Raw genomic sequence first — 26,643 nt, forward strand, 5'->3', positions numbered from 1 at the left:
CCGAATTAGACGGTAGTGTCGCTGCTTGCTGGAGGCCAAAGTGCGGTGGGATTATTTGTCCCACCGTTGAGACTCGTATTGTTAGTTTGCATTCGTGGCTGCGGGCGAGAAAATGCGTTAGATTGCGAGCTTCCAACGGGAAAGTGCAAGCTGGTACGATGTATTGGATTCATTGCTACGCTATTTTGGTTAATACTGGGTATACATTTTGCCACAGTAGAATTAAGGCTGTATCCAGGGTTTAAACCAAGTTGCGTTGAGTTACTTTGTAGACTGCCGTTTGAAGGACACGGTCCAAGTCCGCTCGCGTTCAATGAAGAATTTAAATCCATGAAACCGAATTGAGGTTGCATGGCAGTAGTATTAATGCTGTTATTTGTAATTGTATGATTACTAGACATCAGAGGATTGTGACTCTGCGTAGCAGCTTGCGTAATCGAGTTATTGGTGTGAACTATAACCTTAGTCCCGACGCTTGCTGGTACTGCACGCTTCTTTTGTACAACCGCCGAATCAGGTTGCCTTGCCGAGGTTTGGATACTTTGTGTTGCACTAGCACTGGGAGGCTTGGGGTTATAACGTGACGCGAGGGACACGTTGTGTTGCGCACCCGTCACGTTATGTTGCATGCCGGTCACGTTGTGTTGCGCACCGGTCATATTGTGTTGCGCACCGGTCACGTTGTGTTGCGCACCGGTCACGTTGTGTTGCACACCGGTCACGTGGTGTTGCGCACCCGTCACGTTGTGTTGTGCAACGCCATTCGCTGTTTCAAAATTCATCTGCGAGTATCGATGTTTCGTTTCTTCGCGTTCAATCCGTCGAACTTTTTTCGTTTTTTTGTTGACTTGCTCCATAGCGGAAAAGTAGATAATGTTAGGAATGCGTATTGGAGAGCGCTTGAGGTCGACTATTTTAGACTTCGTTTGAAATGCGTCTTCGATGTAATTGGACGTGTCGACGTCGTATTGCTGCCACTGATAACCCGTAAACCATTTCCAGAAGACGCCTCTGGCAAATGGGCACGTGCCTGGGTACGATTGTCGTCGAACCCTAAAAATTTCATCTATAAATTTGAAAAAAATAGTTTCACCCTCCTAATGCTTGCAGTTCTTACTATATCAGACTTACTAGAGGAATTTTATATGTGTATATATAGCTAGTTTCAGTGGATCAGCAAAATCTGAACTGGTATATTTTATTGCTTAAAACGGACAGTCTTTACTCTTCAGAATGTTTTTAGAAAAGCAATCAAGGCTGTATGGGAATGGTTGGGTTATTAGGATCAAAGTTGCTTGATAAAGATTTGGTAGCGCCTGAAAGTGGGAAAGTGTTGAGCAAACCATTTTGATATCTACGTTGGTAGTAGCATTATTCCACTATATTCGAAATTACCAAAGTCGAATATACCATATTTCGGTATATTCGACCTTGGTAAGGTTCGTATAAATGTTCTAGTAAGGTCGAATATTACGGTTTGTTATATAGGTGCTGTGTATTTTAAATGTTATTGTCACATGACTTCAAATAAATGCAATGTTTCCCGCGAGGGAAACAAGTGAAAAATTTTTAACAAAGTAAAGTGGGTTTCTTTTTAAATGAAATTGTTGCGTAACATGTATGTTTTTGTTCCTATATAACAAAACGCTACCTCGGGAAATCGTGAGTTCTGTTTTCCCTCGAGTGTCAGACTCTTGGGAAAACAAAACTCACTATTTCCCTCTGGAGCATACATTAGGTGTATTATATTCAACATTACTAGACCATACTCCGGAATATTTACAATAAACCATGCTTATAATCGTGATTATATAAACTCTAGTTGATTGGTTTCACTAAGTAATTCATCACTAATGTCTTCTCCGCTTGACTTATATTAGTATTACACCAAGTAACGGAAGAAAGCAAAACGAAAAACAAGCTTCATTCTAAGAAATGTATGAGTATATTTTGTAGCATTTTGCATACTTTAACCCGTTAATACTTCCTTGAATATTTAGAATATGAAAGAAAAAATCTGTTAAACCTTACTTGAAAGAGCATTTACTTGTTTCAAGCGAGTAAAATCTATCTCACAACCAGTCAACTCTATCGCATTTTGTCCACTAAGGTCAACCTTTCCTGTGCCAACAGAACGCCGAAATTCGCTTTCAATATGCTGTGAAACGTTCGGTGGATAAGGAACCCAAATGTGAGCACGCGATTCCCATTCCCAAACACATATAGCATTAGTAGCATTCATTCTTGTGTCTCAATTCGACGCTGAACTAGTTTAAAGCCATCGAGTTCAGACCGACTTAAAATTAACTTTGTCTTTGTTGATATTTAATACATGAAACCACAGGAAGTCTTCACTTGGAATGCATAAAATGTAGTATCTTAGCAACTTACAGTTTAAAAAAGATATTACAAAAGGCTACGGCGTAGTCATGAATGTTAAAAAACTTTTTTATAGCACACAATACTTTTCTTGTGCAAATTAAAATTCAACTGTAACACGCAAAATTAGCCCTACGCACAACGCATCTTCACTATCTTTTTTAAAGTTTTATACCACAAACCTAAAATCTAGAATGCACAGCAAATAAAGGATGGTAACTAAAACTAAGTATCGAAATAAAACGTGGAAATAAAGGCCCGTTTTCACTTGCAATTTTTGCTGCTAATTATGTGCGATTTTATCCTTTTCGTAGATGCGAATGAGTGAGGAAGTTACGGAGGTACAAATAAGGACACTTATGCATTAGAGGATTCATAACTTTTTGCTCGTTTCCATCTGTCAAAAGAAAACAATCGCACGGAAGAAATTGCAAGTGTAAACGGGCCTTAAAGTTTCAATTACGAGATTCATTTGTTCATATAATTAGGAAAAATGAACCAATCAGGAGCCGGCAAAGGTTTTCCATACAGTCATTAACGATTCCCCATTGAACCTTGCGGGCTTGTATTTTGATTCTGATCCTCGTAGCAACCGGCAATATTTGCAATTTTCTCATGGATATTTTGTACAATTTTTGACATATTTTGTACGATTTCGATCCGATTTCTCGTCGAATACGCCGCACGAATTTGGTCTTTCTTGTCGAGTGGTTATATCATGTCAAATCAAAGAGTTCAGCTTCAAAATGCCGAAAGTTCCGTGTTGTTTTTGCAAAAACAACATGCGAAAACCTTGGAAGGTTTATACTCGGAGATCAGCAAACTTCAGAAGAAATGTGGAGGTTTGTAGACGAGATTTTACTTCGGGTTTGTAATTTTTCTGCTACGTTTTTGACAATATCTATTTTCCATACAGAGCTGACGTTTCAAATGGCAATGAACTCGACTACACTTACTTCGGAGGAAGGTACGTTTTTTAAAATGAAATTTTAATACGTTTCATTAATAAATATATTATGTTTTAATCTTAATACACAGCAAAAGGAATTTTGCCTTTTTCTGTGTGTAAATACTTAATTGTGTAAGATTTTATATTGTTTTGCCCTTATATAAAGGCTATATATTCAGTATTTATATATATTTTTACAAGCATTACTAATTAGAACTTGCAAGTCTTCTATGAAATAGAAATGGCTGGTATAAGCCTATCCTAAACATGTATTATTTAACACTATGTATCATTGCTATTTCATTGTAGAAAGTTTTCGAGATAGAAGTCTCAAAGTGGAGAAAGAGCTGGAGAGAAAATCAGAAGAAATTGCAGAATTAAACAAACGACTTGAGGGCAAGACCAAGCACAATGCCTTGTTAGAAAAGAACTTCAGGCAAATGCAGGAAATGTTTGATGAATCAATAAGGACTAAGGATAGGCAAATCGCTGCGCTCACTTCTGAACTTGATTCAAACGCAGGCAACACTGCTTATCTTGCTAAACAGTTACATGACTCAAAAGTTGCTTATGCTGAACTTAGTGACAGGATCAATATGAACTTTGCTGAGAGACCTATAATTTCTCCTGCCCCTCCTGGAGAAAAAGCACCGACGGGAAATCGACGAAGATACATCAGAAAAGTTATTGCATCAAATGGGAACGTCAACATCGAATCGGTGGATAGCTTGAATCCAACTACACAAAAAATGCTTCTTAATGTCAAGACTGCAAAAAGTAACGAAAACTTTCCCACACGTTCCATTAGGAGATCCCCTACTGTCCCCACAACAAATCGGCAAGGGGCAAGGTCTTTCAATGAAATGCCTGTTAATCAATCCAGAAATGTTCCTGAAGATTACACAGATTTTTTGAAAACTGGTTCCAAACCAGAACCAAAACTTGTTTACAAACCAGTTCCTAACCCATTGCCTCCTATTGTGAATGGTGTGGAAGAAAATGGAGTGCAGGTCCCTTACAAGGTTCATCGGTCTAGGGGTCAGGAACCGGGAATTGTTGATGAGATCATTGTCTCACCTCTGAATTCACCAGACAAGAGTTGGCACCAGGGGTCAAACCAATATGATCCTGTTTCTTAAAAGCTCCATGAGCTTACAACGCATGTGTGGCACAAACACAAAAGATTTTGACATTTTAAGTATAGTTCACTGATATTTGTGAAGAAAAAGTATTTTATACAAAAATGTGTGCAAAAGAGTGTAATATAATAATTTTAAAGTTGTTCATGAATTAATAGTTTTCTTTTTTTCACTGAAAGGCAAAAGGGTAGGAGAAGGTATTAATGTTGTTCCCTCATTTCTAAACTCTTCTCCGAACTTAATTAAATTGAAATAAGCCCAATTTAGCCCAAGTTACAATTAATCTTGATTGTTGATTTAGTGGTTTTTAATGTAGAACTTTTTTATACTATCAATGCCATGTATCAATGCCTTAACTTGGCAAGGTTGAAGCTGAAAACGGTCACAATTTTAGATCAGATATATAGCTCAGTGGTCCTATTTCTTGAAGAAGGTTAACCAGTGAACTTAACTTCTACAACCGCGCAACTCGTAATTTTTGCGCAAAACATGACAATTTTACTCTCCCCATTTTTCCAACAGTGCGCGGCCGCGTGTTGTGATCATAGAGATGGTTGTGATGCCTAATAACCATAGCAACAAGAGAGAACATGGCGGCTCAAAGACATGAATGTTGACTAAAATATAGACAAAGTTTTGCGTTTTTGTAGAGAAATAAAGTAAATTTGTCAAAACGAGCAGCCATATTATACATTTAGGATATCTCTCGACTATTTAGATATCTTTTCAAAATGGATGATGTACGGATTGAATGGTTAAGAAATGAAGTTTACCTGGCTTTGGAAATTGCTGACACTGAGGTGTTTGAGGATTTACTGAACCGAGATGATGGTGTAAACGAAAGTTTGATACAGAAATTTTTGAACGAGACGCCTGCGGAGGGAACGGCATTGATTTTACACTCACAAGTCGTCGAGGAAGAGGAGGAAGTCGAGATTGAGATAGGTAAAACCATAAAAGTATAAAACGATCAAAGATATAATTTGTACATATTTTGTCACGAGAGATACATCTAATGCCCTTAATCTGTGGTTTTGGTGTTTGTAAAGGCACCTTAAAATCTCAAGTCACAAATATCCCATGGGTGAATGATAGAAATGAAACATATAATACTAATAATGCAGTAGGTCATGCTGCTGTGACAGTGTGCATGAAAGATTGAAAAGACTAAAAATCTGCCTCTTAAAGTGTTCAAGTTTTTCTTATGCATTATATCTATCTTTGTCAACCCCCTATCAACATATCATTTTTGCTCCCCAAAGGAAATGGTTGTTTTAATATATATCTCTAATCTCTGTTGTACGCAATTGAATATATCAAGTTATTCCATGTATTCCGGTGATTAGTTTAATTTATTTTCTTGATACGAAATGTAGTTAGTAGTGTAGTCATTTGATAGATAGGCTCTTTCTATCTTAAATGTCCAAGCAGACATGTAATATTTACATTTGTATGTTTGAAGTTTTAAGTTTTTACAGAAATTACATTTTTGTAATATAAACATGTAATATATTTGAGTATATAGTCCTTGAACTTCGAACACCATGTGCATGCAAGGAATACTTGCACCTGTATTGCTGTTTTTAAATGTCTAAAAGGAAGCTGACTTTCACTTATTCTGACCAGGAACACTGACAATAATAGAAAACTGTCATTTGTGAAATTGTGTATATAATGACATCAATAAACCCTGGTCATGTACTTAGTTTTGCTTTCATCAAGGTGATTACAGACTTGAACAATTCAAAATCTTGATTGGTGCAGTTAACCCTTCAATTAACACTTGCTGGATTTAACAAACTAGTCTGATAAAAAAGTGATCATTGCTGATTACATGTTCTGACATGTGACAATGCAAATTAAATGTAGATAGGATGTTGCATGCCTATTCCACTTGCGTTCACTTTTCCAGAGAAATTGCAATGTCATCTGTAATTTGAAGTAAATCAATGAAATCTGCACTTTTGGAATCATTGGTTGGCGGTTTAGGCGTACCACCAATGCCTGACCGGCTGACAGGATAGATATATTCATCAATGAAACAACTTTTGTAAATCTTTAAACAATTTTCGCATTTCCTTGCCTTCTCAAAATCACGAACGCCAAGAGGTGTGTGTTGAACGCACCTGACAGAGGTTTCGAACCTTCGGCTACCAGTCTTAAAATCGAGATGTATTTGCAACAAGTGATGTATAGCTGTATTCGCTCGTTTGAGAACGTCCTCATAAAGACGGCATTTCTTGTCTAATGCTTCTATGTGAACAGACTCTTTGCCGATTTCTGGTGCAAAACTTCCAAGCTTTTCTGTCGAGACGTGCCGAGCAATCACATCATATATTTTCTCAAGTGGCAATTCATTTCGCACAGCATAGGGAAGTAAACGCATCGTATTTTCCGGTTTAAGACGCCCAGCCTCTTTCATACATTGCTTTATGATGTTGATGGCCCCGTATTTGTCGGCAAGTTGAAGTATTTCGAAGACATTTTCATCCGTGATGGATACACTGCCTTTGACTTCGTCAAGCATGTTGGACGGATACAACAGTATGAGAAATTGCAACATTGCTTTGTGGTTCATGTCGTCTTTTAACTCGATCTTGTCTTGTGTTGCATCCTTGAAATTACCGTTAAACATCGCATGAAATACCGGAGACTGCAATGATAGAATGGAGCGATGAACATGGAATTCCTCGCCGTCTACAAGTAGTACTACGTCGCTGTTGTTCCATGATTTTGAGAAAACGTTGTCGTTGAAAGCGTCCACAGATGTAGTAGCTTGGACCTGCTTGTCATCCGTTGTCGTGTTTGAGTTCGACTCCATTTCTTCAATTTCTTCTACGGCAAAGTCGTTGTCTGGTTTTGAAAAGGCAATTATGTCAAAATTATCTGTTAAAACGACACTACATAAGTCTATATGATTGTTTAACGCTATAATGGCTTGCTTCAGTTTTAAGGTGATAACCTGGACGTTTCTGTCTTGTTTCCCGCTGTGTGTTCGCTTGCGGAAACCGATTAATTCAGGCACTTTAAATTTATCTTTCTTTCGATGCATAATAACAATGTCAATGATATAAGCGTTTGTGAATTAAATTGTTTTTTAAAGGCATACAGTGGTGTGTGTCAAATTAGATCATTTTGAAGCCGTTCTAGCTCTTAAAAGCCTCTTAAGCGAGGCGCACACGACACGATTTTTGTCGTACGATTTAAGTCGGTTGACTAAAATAACTTAGCATCAAATGTGGTATAACAACTGCCTAAAATAGACAAAACACTTCTCGACGTTTCGACCTGAGGGCCTTCGTCAGAGGATTAACTCTTCTGACGAAGGCCCTCTGGTCGAAACGTCGAAAAGTGTTTTGTCTATTTTATAGGCAGTTGTAATACCACATTTTATGCTAAGTTGTTTGAGGACGCTGCCACGCTGCTCCCTGGTTATATTGGAACTATATCGAAACAGTTTGATATTTGCCGATTAAAATAGCTGACTTAAATCATACGACAAAAATCGCATCATATGCGCCTGGCTTAATGAAAAAATTGTACCCGATTGCAAAATGCAATTCGAAACTACCATTATAAACTGGAAGTTGAATTCTAGCAGCGAAAGGGGGCATTTACATCAATCTCATGCAGTTTTATCCCTATACTAAACCTAAAATTGAACATAGTGTGAACAAATGAAATTGGCCGTTAAAAATTTAATCTGTACCAATAAATTTTCGCCGTACTGCAAATATGCGCGTGGGTATAAAGGCCTGGTAATATAATACGTTCAAGGTAAACCGGGCTAGCTCGGCAGTGCCGGGATCTCGCCTCACATATTATTTCACTATAATTGTAAAATTACATTCATATTCAACCGGACCAGCCCGACTTTGGCGAGATCCTGCCTGAACGAAGTAATATCTCGCCTTTAACGGGCTCATATGAAAACATTAAGCGGGCCAGCCCGGCATAAAACGGGCTGGTCTATGCACGGCAGAGCATCGTTAAGGGGGGGGGTGGGGGTGGGGATGCTAATATTCATATATTCACGTTCAGCATTATTAGTTCCTTTTGAAATCGATTGTTTTTACGGTCTGCTAACATGAATATATGAATATTAGCATCCCCTCCCACACTTAACGATGCTTTGCCGTGCTTGTGGTCCGTCTCATATGAACAGGCCCCAAAAAAGGCTTTATATAACTAGACTGAGACAATGACAACTGACAAGCAGAGCTAAAAAGTTTTATTGTCATCGTTACAAATATGTTATTTCTTATGATATAGCCTTGATGAAATCCTGTATGGCATTACAGTATAACGTTTCGAATCAACTGTTTAACTGACTTGAGATGAAAATTTTTAGTGTTTAATTTTTAAGTGAGTTTGCAATGTCATCTGTGATTTGAAGTAAATCCAAAAAGTCCACACTGAGAGACTCTGTAGTACTAGTTGGACAACCAGAAAGATTGGGGCGGGCAAATTGGTCTATAAAAAACCTCTTGTAAACGTCTAAACAATTTTTGCAATTTCTGGCTCTCCTAAAATCAAGGTCAAGAGCTCCGTGTCGGGCGCAATTTACAGGGCCGAAGATTGAAAGATTTTTAGCGTTATAACTAACACATTTTTGCAACAAGTGATGTATCATTGTATTTGCTCGCTCTGCAACGTCTTCGTAGAAACAGCATTTCTTGATCAAAGCGTCGATGTAAACTGATTCTTTGTCGAACTCATTGCCGATTTCTGATGCGAAGCTGGTTAGTTTTGTTGTGGAGACGTGTCGAATAATCGCATCATATATTTTCTCAAGTGGCATTTTATTTCGCTCAGCATAGGGAAGTAAACGCATCGTATTTTCCGGTTTAAGACGCCCAGCTTCTTTCATACATTGCTTTATGATGTTGATGGCCCCGTATTTGTCGGCAAGTTGAAGTATTTCGAAGACATTTTCATCCGTGATGGATACACTGCCTTTGACTTCGTCTAGCATGTTGGACGGATACAACAACTTGAGGAATTGCAACATTGCTTTCTGGTTTGTATCTTCTTTCAACTCGATCTTGTCTTGTGTTGCATCCTTGAAATTGCCGTTAAACATCGCTTTAAACACCCGGGATTGCAATGATAGAATGGAGCGATGAACATGGAAATCTTTGCCTTCGACAACTAACACGACGTCGCTGTCCTCCCACGGTTTTGAGAAAACGTTGTCGTTGTCCACACATGTTTCTGGGTTTTTCGGTTCTGGGTTATTTGAGTGTGACTGCATTTTTTCAAGTCGGCAGAGTCTTTGACAGGTTCGGAAAAAGCAATTATGTTAAAATTATCTGTAAAAAGCGACACTATATGTTGAACACGAATCACTTGCACAGTTTTAAGGTTTTAATAACCTCAACGATGATATACAAAAATAGTTGCGCAACTCACTTCAGCAAAGCTTAAATTTACTACTCTGAATAGTGTTTCGTAACCCGCTTTCGGTCGCCAAACTGATGAACGCACGAACTCTGAATTCACCCTTCGATACACAATACCAATAACGACAAGTACTTAGAAATCAATTCGTTTTTGTACTGCAGTAGTTCAATCGAAGTCGCGGTGTTAGCTCTTATGAAAATAATCGTATCCGATTTCAAAATGCGACTATGCAGTTAATATAGTTATTGGTTCACGCCACTCACGCGTGTACAACAAACAGGGAAAACCTTTTATCATTGGTTGCTTTCGAAATTAAGCCGGAAGTAAAATTCCAACTAATTCACCTGAAATGGCGGGAAAAGACTGGGCATAGTTGTAAATACGAAATAAATCCACCCTCAATCTCGGTTAAAAAACTTGATATCTCTTGAAATATACTTTATTTCTGTTTCAAATTTATGTCGGAGCTATAGTTCTTATAACTAAACATATTCTCAAAATTTCGACTGGTTTCATAATTAATAATAAAAGATATAATCGATTAAATACTTCCGAATGGATTTCTATTTCGACAAACTTTCTGAGCGCTGATTTGTTAAATCATGAGCACGTGATAACCTGGATATATAGTATAGAAATACCGCAAATAAATACACAGTTAAAACTGATAGCAAAAAAAATGTATTTTACCGCCAATAAATATGAAAATAAACCGTAACACTGGGACGAAGTTCCGGAGCAAGACCTGGAACCTTGTTTGCGTGTTGTGGCTTATTGACATTTATTGTTTGAAATATAAAATTCCCTTTCATGTGTGTTTTGAAGATAGATGTTCAGCATTTTTCCACATGGCCCGAACTTAAAATTCAATTCATTAAAGATGGTTGTAAATCGAATAAGATAAAGCTGTGAAGTAATTATTGAAAGCGTCTATATTCTTGTGCATGTTCTTCAGCCCCAAGTGTGAGCAGCCTAGGCATATTAAAAACATTAGCACTATCGTGTTTCAGAGCCAGAAATTCCCGTTATTCCCGAGGGAAGTGAACTGTTGAATGACGAGGATGGTTTTGTCAATGATCTCGGAGAACCTCGTGTTAATGGTACCATGCAGCCAGATGAGGTGTTGGTAAATGGTGATGTGAATGCTGCTGGTGGTGAGGTGAATCCTGAGACTGGTGAACTTATACAAGATGAAAAGCCAGCTGATGAAAATGAAGAAGACGTAACGAAGTTTAAATTCACACCAGTTACAGTAAGTGCATAGTGGTTAATAAAGGGTACTTGTATGTTAATGGTGGTTAATAAAGGGTACTTGTATGTTAATGGTGGTTAATGAAGAGTACTTGTATGTTAATGGTGGTTAATGAAGAGTACTTGTATGTTAATGGTGGTTAATGAAGGGTACTTGTATGTTAATGGTGGTTAATGAAGGGTACTTGTATGTTAATGGTGGTTAATGAAGAGTACTTGTATGTTAATGGTGGTTAATGAAGAGTACTTGTATGTTAATGGTGGTTAATGAAGAGTACTTGTATGTTAATGGTGGTTAATGAAGGGTACTTGTAAGTTAATGGTGGTTTAATGAAGAGTACTTGTATGTTAATGGTGGTTAATGAAGAGTACTTGTATGTTAATGGTGGTTAATGAAGAGTACTTGTATGTTAATGGTGGTTAATGAAGGGTACTTGTATGTTAATGGTGGTTAATAAAGAGTACTTGTATGTTAATTGTGGTTAATAAAGGGTACTTGTATGTTAATGGTTGTTAATAAAGGGTACGTGTATGTAGAAAGTGAAGCCTGCTGCCTGATATATGCCGATAACATCTGGTGCCTGGTTGGATAACTTTACTTTCAAACTTTGGTCTTCCATATCTAGAATAGTTAGTCTCGTGGTCAGGGTCGAAACTAGATGCCAAATTGTGGAGGGGGAGGGTTGGGCGGCGTCCTGTATTTAGAGTTGTCGTCCTCTTGATCTTAATCCAGTTAAGATTAAGATACTATATTATAACAACCCACGGGGATGCATGTAGATAGAGGTGGGTCCTCTTGACGAAGGTAAAGTCGAACTCTGCCGTAGGCCTAGCTGCTTTTAGAAATGATCGAAAAAAAGAAATCCTTGTTGGCGGGTCAAAAATTACTTCATAAACACTTTCAATGATTGGCATTATGCAGTTAACTCATTACGCGTTAAAGAATTATGAAAGGGGGGAACCTCCTTTCCCCAAGTGGGCATTGACTTTTCACTATGGGGGGGGGGGGCTTTTTAAAGGGAGACACTCCATCACCACGATTCCTGACATTCACTTTTCTTCTTCAGAAAATTGTGGTTCAGAAAGTCTACCGTACGGTGCTGTTTGCAAGTTGCGCTGCGATCCCTCTTGTCGCGGACGAAACAAATGCAATCTATTTCCAACGTACGACGGGTGGCCCCGTCCCCCTACCCTCGTCAATCGACGAGGCCAACGAGGTGATGCCCAACCTCTTCGAATTTGGCTCCCTCAACGAGAACGCCACGCTGCAAATGTTAGACCAGGTCTTGCATAACGTGTACTTACCTTTGCTCTCCTACTGTGGGACAAGGTCAGAGCCCGGGGCGGGAGCCGACTCCGCCTCTACCGCCGAGGAAACCCCTCGCACCGGCTCGGTGGGGGAGGCCTCCAAAGGGAGGGTGGTGATCCGCGATGAATTTTTAATAAACTTGCAGAAATTTGCAAATCACATCGATAGGACGATGCAGCAGTTAGCCGGCGATATCCGACTGAGAATGCCCGATGTCGTTTTGGGCGATGATATTTCGGAGATAGCGCGTAATCCAGAAACCATTGCGAGCTTGGAAGAGACTTTACACGACTGGGAGGTTACCATGGCATCCGCTTTGGAACATCAATTAAACCATACGCCCCAGGGCAACGGTACCTTAGCGGAAATGGACTTTTGGCGGGAAAGAAACGCCACACTCAGCGCTCTGGTAGAGCAGCTGAAAAGACCTTTGGTCGAAAAAGTCATCGCCATTCTTGCGCATGCGGGTAGCGATAGCTTGTCAACCTTCGAATACCATAAAAACGAGTTGACGAAATACTATGTCGAGGCAAAAGACAATGTGAGATTCTTGCTCACGTTGGAAAGGCACTTCAAGAACCTTGCTCACGGAGCGAGCTTTAAGATAATCCTGGAGACGATACCGTCGTTGATGAACGCTTTGAGGATGGTCTGGATTATATCAAGACATTATAATAGGGACGAGAGGATGGTGCCTTTGATGGAAAGAATTGCATGGGAGCTGGCTGAAAGAGTTGCGAAAGTCGTTAATATCAGAACCATTTTGAAGTAAGCTGTGTTTATTATATGCACTCAACTAAACTAGAAACCTAGAGTAAACTGACTTTATTTATGCTGGATGGCTCTATCAGTTTAAACTGTTCTTCCTAGAGATCCAGTAAGGATCATCTCTTATTGATCCAGTGTTACTACAGGAGGAAACATAAACTAAACTAACTTTATTTATACTGGATAACTTTATCAGTTCTAAATTGTTCTTCCTAGCGGTCCAGTACGGATCATCTCTTATTCATCCAGTGTTACTACAGGAGGAAACCTAAACTAAACTAACTTTATTTATACTGGATAGTTCTATCAGTTCTAAACTGTTCTTCCTAGAGGTCCAGTAAGGATCATCTCTTATTGATCCAGTGTTACTACAGGAGGAAACCTAAACTAAACTAACTTTATATTTATACTGGATAGCTCTATCAGTTCTAAACTGTTCTTCCTAGAGGTCCAGTAAGGATCATCTCTTATTGATCCAGTGTTACTACAGGAGGAAACCTAAACTAAACTAACTTTATTTATACTGGATAGCTTTATCAGTTCTAAACTGTTCTTCCTAGAGGTCCAGTACGGATCATCTCTTATTGATCCAGTTTTACTACAGGAGGAAATCTAAACTAAACTAACTTTATATTTATACTGTTTCTAAACTGTTCTTCCTTAAGGCCCATTTACACTACGCGATTTGTCGTATACGATTCGTATCCTGGCGTATGTGAACGTATAAACACACGTACAAACGTGACACTTTAAATTCCAACCTGAACAATATGAATGAAGATTGTGGCATAGGCACTCTTTTGCATCCGTCAGAATGATAATTGCATACAACTTATCGTGTAGTCTAAATAGGCCTTTAGAGGTTAACTAAGGGTTATTCATTAAATTATGCATTCTTTGAACAGAGAATCACCAGCCACGATCAAATTAAAGACGTCTGAGGCAAAGCGAACTCTGATTCAGTGGAAAGAAACTTACTTTGATACTCGGGCGAAGATTGAGGCCTCGGGTCGAGATGCGCGCTGGGAATTCGACAGAAAACGTCTGTTTGAAAGGACAGACTACATGGCGACGATATGTGAAGACATACATGAAGTAGCGCAGGTTAGCTGCAGTGCTTTGGGATGTTATGGGGGTATTATGGGATGCACAGAACAAGAGTTTAGTGAATCTTAAGTACGCAAATTTGATCCTTAAGATTAGATTAGGATTAGATTAGATTCAGGATTTGGCCGTTTTTGCTTTTAGTTTTAGTATGGCATCTTTTCTGGGGTTTAGGTTTTGGAAGAGTTTTACAATATTTTCGGTCCCGAGCTGAAGGCGGTGACTGGCGATCCGAAGCGAATCGAGGATGTCGTGAAACGGGTCGATGGTTTGGTAAAGCCTTTGGAAAACGTGAGTGATTTTCATTGTGGAGTAATTTAAACGCCTGGGGCAGGTTGTATGAAAGCCGGATAGCGCTATCCACCGGATAGTGGATTTTTCAATCACTCTAAGATCGCCTGTTGTTGGCTGAAACTTTGATTAAATCTTATTATTCCTAAATTGAGGATCCTCTTTAATAATTGTTGCTTCCAAAGATAAAATTTTATTGCTTTTCAAGCATTTTTAGGAAGGTTGAAAAAATCACAATCTTGAGTCGCTTATCCACTGGATAGTAGTTTTTTCAATCGCTCTGTAATTTCTTGTTGTTCGCTATAGCTTTGAATAAACCTTAGTATTCCCAAATTAGGAATCCTCTTTAATAACTGTTAGCTCCAAATCTATAATTTCATTACTAAGGTATGCTTACAGGGGTTGAACAATCACTATTCGGTGGATAGTGTTATCCGGCTTTCGTACAACCGGCCCTTGTATTCAAAAAAACAAACTGACAATCGTTAAATGTGACATGTAAATCACGTTTTTACTGATCAATGAGATCTTTAAAATTACTTCGCATTTTTTCAGGTGAGTTTTGATCCGTTCAGTATCCGTCACGCGACCAGCTGGCGTAGCGTGATGGAGCGTTTCCGTCGCGAGGTGGGTGCAATCGAGAACGAGGCGAAACATTTCATCGACGACTCGTTTCAAAGTCTGCGCTCTGCCGAAGGAGCGTTCGACATGTTGCAGAATTTCAAGCACATTCGCTCCCGCGACGCGATCAACTCGCAAATGATGAGGAAGTTCAATGATATTTTACTGCAGTTTGGAAAGGAGGTGAGTAAACGCCTTTTCAAATGAGTTACTAGCGAGGTTCAGCCATTGAACTGCAGGTAAACTGGAACGATAACTCATGACAAACATACTTATTCAACTTGAAGCCGAAATAGTTTTTCGGAGTTTTGAGAAGAAATGCTTGACGCCAGACGTTGGGCTGTGTGTCAAGTTAAAGCTATTAAAAAGTTATTTTCGCGTGGAATTTTCAAGACTTAAACTACAAAGGAAATATTTAAAAAAAGCAAAAACAATTACCAACCGGCAAAAAACCGGGAAATTTTCAAATAATTTTTAGATATTTCCCTTTAAGCTAAAGTCTCGAAATTTCTACACGAAATATAACTTTTTAATAGCTTTAATTTCATGTACGGCTCAACATTTTGCGTCAGGAATTTCAGCTCATAACTCAGAAAAAGTAAAAAGCACTGGCTTAAATTCCCCCCTCCCCCCTGAGTTATCGTTCCAGTTTGTTTACAGTCCAATGGGTTCAGCTTCGACAACCACTCCCATTACCATCTTCTTTAGGTGGATGTTATTTATGCGCTGTTTAAAGCTGGTCACGTGGCACCTCCCGTGTACAAGAATCAACCGCCTGTCGCCGGCGCTATTGGCTGGGAGCGATCGCTGTTCTACAGGATTAAACATACCATCTTAAGATTCCAGGAAATCGAGGATATGCTGAACAGCGATCAAGGAAAACTGGTGAGTATTGTTGTTTAGCTCTGCTTAAGTGAAAGTATGCATGGGACACTCGAACAATATGGGCACCTCTCTAATAGAGACACCTGTCTAATACAGAGTCTTCCAAACACCTCCCTAATACAGACACCTCTCCAATACAGACATCTCTCTAATACAGACACCTCTCTCTAATACAGACACCTCTCTTATACAGATATCTCTCTCTAATACAGACACCTCTCTAATACAGACACCTCTCTAATACAGACACCTCTCTAATGCAGACATCTCTTTAATACAGACACCTCTCTAATACAGACACCTCTCTAATGCAGACATCTCTCTAATACAGACACCTCTCTAATGCAGACATCTCTCTAGTACTGACATCTCCCTAATACAGACACCTCTCTAATGCAGACCCCTCTCTAATTCAGACACCTCCCTAATGCAGACATCTCCCTAATACCGACATCTCTCTAATACAGACAACTCTCTAATGCAGACACCTCCCTAATACAAACACCCTTCTAATACAGACAGCTTTCTAATACAAACATCTCTCTGACCTAGGTCAGCAAGAAGTATCTCTCAGTGGCAAGACTTATGAAACAATATGAAGACAAGAAATTTGAATTATGGCGCGAACAAGTGGAAACACATCTCCTGTCTTACCTCAAGCGAAATCTCTTAACCCGATCGACGACCGGCTCCGCTACGACACGATCCGGTGTTCACACGGTAAAAGACGATGCTAGTGGCGAAGATGACCACAGATCACCTGTGCACAGTAAGTGTGCAGATATGGTTAATATTGGCCTCATTATTTAATACATGATGCGCTATCCAGTGTGTATATATGTATCGGTGCATTCGACTTTCGAGCGATCCCATCGAGTGATAATGATCGTTTTAGTATCATGTCTATTATCTTGTTAGGTTCTCACCTTGATGTCCAGTATGTGGTTGACTTCGCACCCGAGTTGTACGAGATCATCACAGAGACAAAATATATGGAGCAGCTTGGGTTCCATGTGCCTGAACTGGCTCGTAATGTTTCGCTGCAGGTGAGCAGGGATTTTGTACTGGTTTAATAAGAGATGATCCTTACTGGACCTCTAGGAAGAACAGTTTAGAACTGATAGAGTTATCCAGTATAAATAAAGTTAGTTTAGTTTAGGTTTCCTCCTGTAGTAACACTGGATCAATAAGAGATTATCCTTACTGGACCTCTAGGAAGAACAGTTTAGAACTGATAGAGCTATCCAGTATAAATAAAGTTAGTTTAGTTTAGGTCTCCTACTGTAGTAACACTGGATCAATAAGAGATGATCCTTACTGGACCTCTAGGAAGAACAGTTTAGAACTGATAGAGCTATCCAGTATAAATAAAGTTAGTTTAGTTTAGGTCTCCTACTGTAGTAACACTGGATCAATAAGAGATGATCCTTACTGGACCTCTAGGAAGAACAGTTTAGAACTGATGCAATTATCCTGGGTATAAATACAGTTTGCTTAGGACGTATTAAGGATGGCTCTTGCATGTTGGATCTTCATTATAAACATCACTAATAGTTTTCTTTGTTTCCCGATATTTTTAGGAAGAAAAATTTATCAAGCATGTTGATGGCTTGAAGCAAATGCTTTCTCAATACCACGCAATTTTATCAAGCTTGAATCATGCAGAGGTAAGCAATTAAACGTATCAACCTATCTTTTCGCGCCTAGCATTTTTCCTACAGATTGCTATTAGCGAAATGAAACAGTGTGATAACCTCGCACGTATGTAACATTGTATTACGAAACGTCATCAATGTTTGGAATCATTTGTTAAACGGAGCCAAAACGAATTGCCTCGCTGCCCTTCTGCCTGAGATAAATATAGCTGTATGTATACTTTGTAGTTTTATACAACATGACTTGATCTTTCAAGTAAATTGTCAGCGCCTTCGCCATAACAATTTTAACTACTTCTATTTACCGATTTACATGGTACACAATATATTATACAGAGTCCTTCACAATTTCAGCGATATATATAAAATCAATAAAATCCATTGTACTAATCTATTGTACTAATCCATGTACTAATACAATAACAACTGTAGATACAATATATTATAAACATGAACATAATGACGACAAACAACAATAAAACTTGTATTCCTACAATGCAATATTAATGGTATGTATGGCAAATGCTTTATATACAAAAATTATTTAGGGTATACAGTGTATATATACAGTTTATAACTGAGTTTACAACTAAAAAGCTTTTAAAGCTACGATTTAATATATACAAATATGTGCAATTTATACACGTTTCTTTACACTGCACATTACCACAGAAATTAACACTTTTCATATCGTAATAAGGTGGTGTATATATACAATTTATAACTGAGTTAACTAAAGAGCTGAGCTTTCAAAACTACGATTTATATAGTAATATATGCAATTTTTACACGTTTCTCTACTATAAACACACCACAGAAATTAACACTAACGCCTGTATTCAAAAAGCTCACTCACACTCGCACTCATTGAGCACATGTGACATATAAATTTTGTTAATGGTGGTCATTGAGAAAGGTTTTTGTGACTAGATCGAAAGATATAACGTAAATAACTGAAAATCAAGCCCCTATATTCGGCTCAAAATACCGCCATTGAAACGTTATGAGAAGATTAAGATCTTCCACTCAATAAGTTTGAGTGTGAGTGTGAGTGAGCTTCTAGAATACAAGAGTTACTATATCTTTTGTCAAATGCATGTAAACATAAACAAATAAGAATAATTTAACTTCTTCTGCAATGCAAACACGGTTAATTCGACATGTTAACGTTGATATCGTGCAGTTCAGCGTCGACAATAATCATCAGTTCTTGGAAGTTTTTCCTTTGGCAAATGGCGTGTGCTATGCCACAGTCTTCCAGGGCCATTTCTAAGTAAGACTCGTCTCGTATCTGTTCCCAGTTTCTCGTGTTCTGTTGAGCTCTCGCCAGGAGATACTCGCAACGACTGAAGTCCGTCAACGGCCATCCTTGAACCCTGAACAAACGCAACAAATGCAGTAAAAGTCAAAGTCTAGAAATTATATAACTTAGTTCCCCTGTGATCAGATTTCTCTTTCGTCCTATAGTGAATTGCATCTCAAAATCTGTCCCACATGTAGCCGCGTTTATTGGCGAAAATCAGACCCCGTTTCTTTTGATCTTGTTTTCCCGGATAAATTTGAGAAGAATTTCATCTTTATGTCTGGGTAGGTGTACCCCACACCTATTCCTAAACCCCCACCTGTTTAACCCACGGCTTAACCCACAGCATAACCCCCTTACTCCTCAGCACCTATGGCCTATACCAATTCTCAGCCCCTACCTATTTCCTAGCCTTCACCTATACCCTACCACCCGCCTATTCCGTGCCCCTACCTATTCCTTAATATCCACTTATTTCATAGCCCCTGCCATTCTAGAAGCCCTACCTTTCCTTCATTTATACCCTAACCCCCCTCCCTCCCTTGCCCCCGCCTATTCTGCTCTCCGGAAGCAAAACTATAAAGCATCTTATCTTACTTGCTAGACCAGTCCACAATACCAAGCAATCTCTCAGCTTCTTCCATTTCATCCTGTTCAACGTCTTCCGTTCTTGCGATTTCGCTGTCGTTCACGAAATACCCTAAAGACAGCATCGCCAACCTTGTGTGACATCTCTGTTTCAAATCCGCAACGCTTGTCGAGTCTTCCAACACGGAGGCCCTCTTCAGTGCTTCGACGTACCACAGTCTCTCTTGTGGTATCAATTTCGACTTCTCTTTAGGATTCTCGGAAATGAGTCGCTCTGTTGCGCGGCCTTCTTGGTAACAGAACCAAGCGTCCATGACGTCTGCAGGGCACGTTGCCATTTTCTGCATTCCTAGAATTCTTAAACTGTTGCTCGTTTCGTCGTTTCCGAGAAAGTGGCTGACAAGGGATTCCCAGTAAATGTTCTCGATTTCTAGGACAGGATAATTCTCGTGCGCTAAGTGAGAAAACACAACATTAATTCTTCTAGTATTTGTGAAAACGACTATAACTTCTGCATCAGTGTAATTGCCACTTCTATAAAAACCGGAGGGTGCCTTTCCCGAAAACTATGGGTTTTCTACCCCCCCACCATCGGATTTTCCTACTCGCTAAAACTGCGGGTGTCGCATTCCCCATTGCCTCCTCCACAAGACCCAATTAAATCGCAGATACTTCTTTCATCAATTTATTTTGTGGATGCGTGCTGGATGTAATCTCGAAAACACATACGTATCTTACTTGATCTTAAGAGACTTTTGCTTCTTTGAAGGAATTCGTAAGCCTCGTGAAACCGGTGTTCTCTGTACTGACACGCAGCCCGCTGTTGCAAGACGATCACCCCGAGACAGTCGGACTGACTTGCAAGCTCCATCGCGCATTTATCGAAACCGCTCTTGTCGGCGTTGTTGCGAAGGCGCGCCAAACGTTGTCTCCACTGCAAACAAGACTGTTCCAGCTTGCTCACACCTCCCTTGCGACGCGCTATGCCTACCGGGACCTTTGTTGCCTTATCTCTTCGATTTGCAAACCTACAGTGACGATAAACTCGGTTATTGACAGACCACTACTTACGGCATTGTCAGATATAATCAGTGAAAACTACTGGATCACGGTGCTGTGAATACATGAAGCCATTGGCGGCCATGTTGAATGGTCCCATTTAAATCTACTTTCGTCGCTGTGGATATGTCTAAAGGCTATTATCTTCTACACTCCAACTATACTCAAACCTACTGTAGTTAACTCAGCGTTGAAAAATGAGGCGACAAACTATAGGCTATCCACCTCAATCTCGTAACGAGAGCCCGCGATTCTCCACTGAAGGATCGCGGGCTCTGGTTACGAGATTGTATCTACCTGTGTATGTTTGAGGCTGACTTTGTACCCAATCCCTTCGCTTTGTTGTCCTCTGGCTTTGAAATTATGCGCTTTTTCCAAAGCTCGAAAGGAATGAGTTCCGGTTTCCCGTTTACCATTCGATAGCTTTCCGGCCTTTCGGCAAAAACCCCACCGGTACATTGTACCACCGTGACAACGACCACAAAGGTCGACGGGATTTGTTTATATCCACTCTCAACAACCGGTTCGTAGTAAACGTCCCAATGTTTTCCTTTTTGAGGTTTCCCGTTTGGCCAAAGCATTTTACAAATAGCTTTGTCAAATCTATCGGTTATAATCTAAACAAGTAGATAATGTTGTGATGTTAATGCTATCGGACATAGACAACGGGCTCTATTTTGGGCGAGCTCTAATCTATACAAGCGGCTATGGTTCGGGCTGAATTGCTTGCGACACAAAAGATTGCTAGGTTTATAAATTGTACTCTTTCTCTTTCATACCTGTTTCTTTTCGTGGTTGATAAACTCTCCTTCAACGGTCCCGTCGTCTTTAATACCGTAATATATATGCCCTCCTCTGTGGTTGGCAAATGCCGAGACATAGCACGCGAATCGATTGTGTTTACTGGTCATCGCTTCGAGCTTCACCTTCTTAAACTGCTCGGTTTTCGATTCGGGCGAACCGACATTTTCCGCTTTAACGAACTCCCTTCGATGCGAGCCTAGTTTCACCAACTGCTCGCATTCCACAAGCCAAGGTCCTGTTAATATCTTACGGAGGTTATCTAACCGCTCCGTGGGCGAGATCAAATTCACTTGCGTTTCATGCGGCAAGTAGAGGTGGCAATTCACCGTACAGAGCGTTTCCGAACTTGTTATCCGAAAAGCGACCTCCGTGTAGCTCTCGTCTTCTGAGCTGGGTAGTTTTTCAAAGTTTTTACAACTGTCGTAGCCGCCCACAAGCTCTTGAATCCGTTGTTCGACCTTTCTGAGAAGTTTATCGAAGTTAAAGTCGTCTTTCGTGGCCGAACGTAGCTTCAAGATGCCTCCGTTGCTGTTTGAAAACGCACAAGCGGCCTCGATGACCTCGTTCAGTTTTTGTTCACCGAGTTTCTTGTTTTCCTCGATTTTCGTGAAAGGAAAGTCGATTACTACGACGTTTACGGCCATTTGTTTTTGTTATGACACATGACTTATTGCGCAAACCATTTGTACAAACGTATGGAATGAGCTATCGCAGGGGGTTTCCCCTGACGAACAAAAAACAAGTTAATTATTCGTGATATGTTACTGTAATGAAAGTTAATTGTGATTTGGCATGATTTTTGGGTGGGATTTGTACTACTTGTGGGCAGAAAGGCATATCGTGGGTTCATAAGTTGAGCAGTTTGACTGTAATGTGGTAGGATTTAGTTTTGATTAAGCCGATAATGATTACAAATTCAAATTCATTCAATTGAACTCTGGCCTGTGAAATCACGAGATTTGATTCATAAGTTATTCATGATTGGTGTCATATGATATTGGCATGACACGGCAATAAAATACATCCTACGACCATCCCATATTCACGCCTTTAATTATCCTATATGCACGGCTATAACCATCCCCTAACCATCCCGTATTTCCCGGTTCGTTGCTTTGCAGACACAACTTCTCGAGGACCACATCAAGGAATTAAAACGCGTCTTGAAACCCGGCCACAAGCGACTGAACTGGAATTCTCTTGGTATTGGTGATTATATCACCAGATGCGACCAGGTTTGTGAGTTGCTTCATCGCTCGATTCGTTGAGATTCCGCAAATTCCAAACAAAATCGTACGAGATGAATCGTTGCCGAAGCATTTACACCTCCACATGCTGTTCCCGTCAATTTTAGGCTCTGAGCAAATTCGAGTCTTTGGTTAATCAAGTACAGAAAAATGCCAAAGATATCAACAGTCGTTTGGTGCTGTTGGAGCGCACAGTTCTGTTCAAACGATATCATGCCAAGGTTGGATCCTCGTTGCCTGCAAGCAAGGTTGGTACAGAGACGCTTCGAGTCTGCTGAAAGGGATGGGTTGGCTCATGTGGGGGTGACCCGGTGGGGTGTACCCAGGTAGGGTTGATCATGGGTTGACTTAGGTGGAGCTGAGCCGGCAACCTCGTACCCAGGGTCTTTACTCTACTCGTGCTGAGCCGGATGAGGTTGAGCCAGATGGAGTTGATCCAGGTGGGGTCGAGCTGAGAATTACCCTTAAGTGAAGTGGCCATTATTTAAAACAGCAAGACACTCTCAATATATCTTGTATGATTTCCAGGAATTTTTTTTCCAATTTCCAGGAATACTTCGAACACCTGACGCGATGTTTTCAAAAAGAGATCGAGACTTTGGTTCGAAAATATCGCGCGATTGGTCCGTTACTCACGAAGATGGAAGGTCTAGTCGTACACACGAACAGCGGTCGCTCACCCAAATTACACCCGTATTACGCGTACTGGGAATCCCTGATTTACGACGGACTGACGCAGGTGAGTAAACCACAAACTGATTATGGTTGCCCTATATTCCCTATATTCCCTATATTCCCTTCACTACCAGTTGACTGCATGGTTATCGCGACTGCATGCCAGATAAATTCTAAAATGGGATGATCCGGTACACCGAAGGGCAACATCTTGTAAACCGAATGTTCCAGATTTAAAACAAAACCATCGTAAACTTCTAGTCTTGTTTTAAAGCTCAAATATTGGATTTAGGAGATGTTCAACAGTTAAACATTCGCTGCTTTTTCTCAATTTGTTTTAGATGGTCACAAATAATCTTCGTTTATTTCTGAGCAAATTGCAATCGAAACAGCCATTGTTTCAAGTGGAGACCATCCTCTCCGCGCCAGAGATTGTCCTCAATCCATCCGCCGGAGAAATATTCAAAATCACACTGCAAACAGTACGAGATAGCGTTGAAAGGTAGGGTGTGCGACTATTGGCCAACCTTGGGGGGGGGGGGTGATGTTTTGACCTGCGGAATACTTCCAGTGTACCCTTTCACCCCTCCGTTCTGACCTTTCGGTGCGAAATTGTTACCACATTCAGGCCAAAAATGGTAACAATATCCGTTTGTAGTAAAAAGGTATACAAATTTGCAAACTTTGCCAGGCTATATTTTCTGCATTTTACATCATTTCGCAACCAAACTTTGCGTTTCTACCACTTTCAGTACGCTCTTTTTAGCTGTGGCGATTTGATTGCATTTCCCGCATGGACAAAAGTAGTTTATAATGCAAAAGGTCTATTCACTCTATTGCATCGTGTAACGCGGTCTTTATTTCTCGTGACGTTTTAGTACGAAGCAGTTTGTTCGCTGGATGCATGGGACGTGTGTGGAGACTCCTCCACAACACGCTGAGGGCGAGGACGAACCGGTTTTGTTCAGTTTTTTCTCCGACATCGCGCATAACTCGACGATCATCGAACTGGTTCAAAACATTTCCAAGACCGTTCAGACAACGCTGGGCTTGCTAAATAAGTTTCTCAGCCGATGGAAGCGCTACAGAGTTCTGTGGAAATTGGACAAGGTTTGTTGGATTAGACAAATTTATACTGTGGAACTGTGCCATCCATTGAAGCTGTTTTTTTTCAAAATGTTTTCTGGCCTACCTACAAGTTGTGACAAAAATATCAGTCAGGTTTACACAGTGTGTATAATATACACTTAATGTATGATCCCGAGGGAAATAGTGAGTTTTGTTTTCCCAAGAGTCTGAATGTTTCCCGAGACGAAGTCGAGGGAAACATTGAGACTCGAGGGAAAACAAAACTCACTATTTCTTGAGGTGTAGCGAACATTAAGTGTTTTGTTATATAGGAACAAAAACATACATGTTACACGGCAATTTCATTTCAAAAAAACTTTGTTGTGACAATATGCGGGCAACAATTTTTCACTTGTTTCCCTGGCGGGAAACATTGCATTTATTTAAAGTCATGTGACTACGAATGAACCAATCACATTTAAAATACACAGCACCTATATAACAATGTTTATTCTTTTCAATTGGGGCTCCAGGCGCCGGTTGTATCAAGCCCGTTTGCTTAAATGGTGGATAAGTCAAAATTAATGAGTCAACTTGAATATTATGCACTTAATATGTAGCTGTAAACGTTATCGTTGTATTAAGGTTAAAAACATTTAGTTTGCTTGTTGAATAAAACGATAGACTTGCTTTCTATTTTGAATTTATCCTCCGTTTAAACTAAACGGGCATCATACAACTGCCCCAGAAGTTCATGAATTTTTCATACATTTGTCACAAGCTACATTTGTCTCTCAGATTAGCTGAAGTATCTAGTTCACGAGAGAAAAGATATTCTTCGTGTGTGCTATTGTAAGAAGAGGTTTATATATTTTTCGGTTTTTAGGCCACCATGGTTGAGAAGTTTGCTGCTAAAGAGCCCTCTTGTATCCAATACGATGAGAAACTACAGTTTTATTCAAACTTAGCGAACGAGGTAGGCACTGAAGATAATATTCTGCATCGTTGAATTATTTTTACACGCTTCAGTGATATAAATTATCAATTGTCCTCCTTTTAGGTGGTAAATCAGCCGATGTCGAAGGATATCGATTTTGTGCGCCTGCAGTTAGAACCGCTAGCGGTCACCGTTCAGGCAAACGCGCGCGCCTGGGTGAAAGAACTGGGGCGACTCCTCAACGAATCTGCGAAACAAAATCTGATGTCTTTGAAAATGGAAATGGAGGTATACGCATGCGCTGTCTTCCCCTGGCTATGTTTAGGTTCCCAATTAGGGACAAATATTGATCACTGTTTTTCATATAGTTGTCCCAGACTCCCAGATCTCTGTAAAGCATGTTTTTGAAAAAATCCAAATACCTTTACCATTGTCCCTGTAACGCTGAATTACCGCTGAACATTGTTACTGTGTGTAGAATTTATCAAACGACTTAAAACGAGCGCCAGACACATTGGAAGATTTGAAGTTTGTGCTGAGAGTTATCGCCAGCATCAGAGATATGTCTCTGGATGTTGAACTAAGAATCAAAGATATTGTTGAAAGATACAGAACGCTACTGGTCTATGAGATTCAGGTATGCCTTTGATGAAAATATTAGTTTGATTGACGGATATAATTATCTGATATTAATCTATCGATTGGGTATCGATAAACCTAATCAGTGACCTGTTTCTTCATTATCTGTTAGGTGATTATTTATCTCTGATAATCTGCTCATCTTTATAACTCGGGGATCTTTTGTTTCAGGTTCCAGAAGCCGAACTTGAGCTATCGAACTCTATCTCTCAAATGTGGGAAGATCTGTTTCTGCAGTCGAAGTGGGTCGATGCCAGCTTGGTTTCAGTCAAGATGAAATTCACTGAGGTATAATACACTTGGCTCTAAAACCCTGCATGCGAGACTGCCATTTTATGTTAATCTTACTTCAGAGAACAAGAAGAATTTCACTGTCAATACGAGTACAATTGATCCTTAAATTTTTATTTGTGCTTTTCAGATCACTCAAGACCAAGTGACAGTTTTTGCTTCAGATCTCACCCAGCTACAAGAAAAGTTTATCGAGTGCGGGCCAAGCTCTGTTGGGAGCGATTTAGACGCAGGTGAGAGATATTTCTCTTGTATTTTTCTCCCTTTGTGATTTCAAT

At 39.9% G+C, this 26,643-nt stretch overlaps 6 protein-coding genes across 7 annotated transcripts in view; 2 read left to right on the top strand and 4 right to left on the bottom strand.

Annotated features, from left to right (window-relative positions):
• The window catches only part of LOC114520641 (dynein heavy chain 10, axonemal-like), a 50,714-nt gene that overhangs the window by 570 nt on the left and 23,501 nt on the right, over positions 1-26,643 (top strand). The window contains exons 2-21 of the mRNA XM_028540957.1: positions 5,186-5,412; positions 10,881-11,122; positions 12,189-13,198; positions 14,104-14,302; positions 14,477-14,593; positions 15,149-15,397; positions 15,923-16,099; positions 16,652-16,868; positions 17,018-17,145; positions 17,680-17,766; positions 22,630-22,743; positions 22,863-23,003; positions 23,306-23,494; positions 23,772-23,932; positions 24,309-24,540; positions 25,385-25,474; positions 25,559-25,723; positions 25,914-26,072; positions 26,246-26,362; positions 26,496-26,598. Coding sequence (XP_028396758.1) covers positions 5,199-5,412; positions 10,881-11,122; positions 12,189-13,198; positions 14,104-14,302; positions 14,477-14,593; positions 15,149-15,397; positions 15,923-16,099; positions 16,652-16,868; positions 17,018-17,145; positions 17,680-17,766; positions 22,630-22,743; positions 22,863-23,003; positions 23,306-23,494; positions 23,772-23,932; positions 24,309-24,540; positions 25,385-25,474; positions 25,559-25,723; positions 25,914-26,072; positions 26,246-26,362; positions 26,496-26,598 — 4,111 coding nt within the window. The 5' untranslated portion in view covers positions 5,186-5,198. The remainder of the gene's footprint in view (positions 1-5,185; positions 5,413-10,880; positions 11,123-12,188; positions 13,199-14,103; positions 14,303-14,476; positions 14,594-15,148; positions 15,398-15,922; positions 16,100-16,651; positions 16,869-17,017; positions 17,146-17,679; positions 17,767-22,629; positions 22,744-22,862; positions 23,004-23,305; positions 23,495-23,771; positions 23,933-24,308; positions 24,541-25,384; positions 25,475-25,558; positions 25,724-25,913; positions 26,073-26,245; positions 26,363-26,495; positions 26,599-26,643) is intronic.
• Positions 6-2,309, bottom strand: LOC114520668 (protein deltex-like). Its single transcript, XM_028540988.1, has 2 exons — positions 2,032-2,309; positions 6-1,066 (listed from the first exon to the last, which is right to left on the bottom strand). The coding sequence occupies exons 1-2, from the start codon at positions 2,240-2,242 to the stop codon at positions 6-8; spliced, it is 1,272 nt and encodes a 423-aa protein (XP_028396789.1). The 5' UTR covers positions 2,243-2,309.
• Positions 2,954-4,583, top strand: LOC114520647 (coiled-coil domain-containing protein 92-like). Its single transcript, XM_028540966.1, has 3 exons — positions 2,954-3,221; positions 3,296-3,346; positions 3,638-4,583. Exons 1-3 carry the CDS (start codon positions 3,098-3,100, stop codon positions 4,465-4,467), a joined length of 1,005 nt encoding a protein of 334 aa, XP_028396767.1. The 5' UTR covers positions 2,954-3,097; the 3' UTR covers positions 4,468-4,583.
• LOC114520648 (TD and POZ domain-containing protein 4-like) lies at positions 5,877-7,438 on the bottom strand. The gene has a single exon (XM_028540967.1). It carries the CDS (start codon positions 7,286-7,288, stop codon positions 6,368-6,370), a length of 921 nt encoding a protein of 306 aa, XP_028396768.1. The 5' UTR covers positions 7,289-7,438; the 3' UTR covers positions 5,877-6,367.
• LOC114520649 (kelch repeat and BTB domain-containing protein 4-like) lies at positions 8,732-10,044 on the bottom strand. Of its 2 annotated transcripts, none has more exons than XM_028540970.1 (2): positions 9,880-10,044; positions 8,732-9,740 (listed from the first exon to the last, which is right to left on the bottom strand). In XM_028540970.1, exon 2 carries the CDS (start codon positions 9,719-9,721, stop codon positions 8,822-8,824), a length of 900 nt encoding a protein of 299 aa, XP_028396771.1. In that variant the 5' UTR covers positions 9,722-9,740; positions 9,880-10,044; the 3' UTR covers positions 8,732-8,821. The 2 variants fall into 2 exon arrangements, with proteins under 2 accessions (XP_028396771.1, XP_028396770.1); XM_028540969.1 differs by having other exon boundaries at positions 8,732-9,779.
• On the bottom strand, positions 18,551-22,429 carry LOC114520642. Its single transcript, XM_028540958.1, has 5 exons — positions 21,484-22,429; positions 21,002-21,321; positions 20,384-20,673; positions 19,655-20,099; positions 18,551-19,130 (listed from the first exon to the last, which is right to left on the bottom strand). Exons 1-5 carry the CDS (start codon positions 22,150-22,152, stop codon positions 18,905-18,907), a joined length of 1,950 nt encoding a protein of 649 aa, XP_028396759.1. The 5' UTR covers positions 22,153-22,429; the 3' UTR covers positions 18,551-18,904.

This window comes from Dendronephthya gigantea, unplaced genomic scaffold (assembly GCF_004324835.1).
Source record: "Dendronephthya gigantea isolate DGI-Jeju-01 unplaced genomic scaffold, DenGig_1.0 000016F, whole genome shotgun sequence".
Taxonomy (NCBI): Eukaryota; Metazoa; Cnidaria; class Anthozoa; order Malacalcyonacea; family Nephtheidae; genus Dendronephthya; species Dendronephthya gigantea.

Coding starts and splice junctions, on each gene's coding strand:
- LOC114520642 (XM_028540958.1), bottom strand. CDS start 22,152: ATGGCCGTAAACGTCGTAGTAATCGACTTTCCTTTCACGAAAATCGAG. Junction 21,322..21,483: donor TCAACCACGAAAAGAAACAG/GTATGAAAGAGA, acceptor CTACTTGTTTAG/ATTATAACCGATAGATTTGA. Junction 20,100..20,383: donor CAAAAGTCTCTTAAGATCAA/GTAAGATACGTA, acceptor TTTCTCACTTAG/CGCACGAGAATTATCCTGTC.
- LOC114520649 (XM_028540970.1), bottom strand. CDS start 9,721: ATGCAGTCACACTCAAATAACCCAGAACCGAAAAACCCAGAAACATGT.
- LOC114520648 (XM_028540967.1), bottom strand. CDS start 7,288: ATGGAGTCGAACTCAAACACGACAACGGATGACAAGCAGGTCCAAGCT.
- LOC114520647 (XM_028540966.1), top strand. CDS start 3,098: ATGTCAAATCAAAGAGTTCAGCTTCAAAATGCCGAAAGTTCCGTGTTG. Junction 3,222..3,295: donor ACTTCAGAAGAAATGTGGAG/GTTTGTAGACGA, acceptor TTTTCCATACAG/AGCTGACGTTTCAAATGGCA. Junction 3,347..3,637: donor TACACTTACTTCGGAGGAAG/GTACGTTTTTTA, acceptor ATTTCATTGTAG/AAAGTTTTCGAGATAGAAGT.
- LOC114520668 (XM_028540988.1), bottom strand. CDS start 2,242: ATGAATGCTACTAATGCTATATGTGTTTGGGAATGGGAATCGCGTGCT. Junction 1,067..2,031: donor ACAAGTAAATGCTCTTTCAA/GTAAGGTTTAAC, acceptor TCAAATTTATAG/ATGAAATTTTTAGGGTTCGA.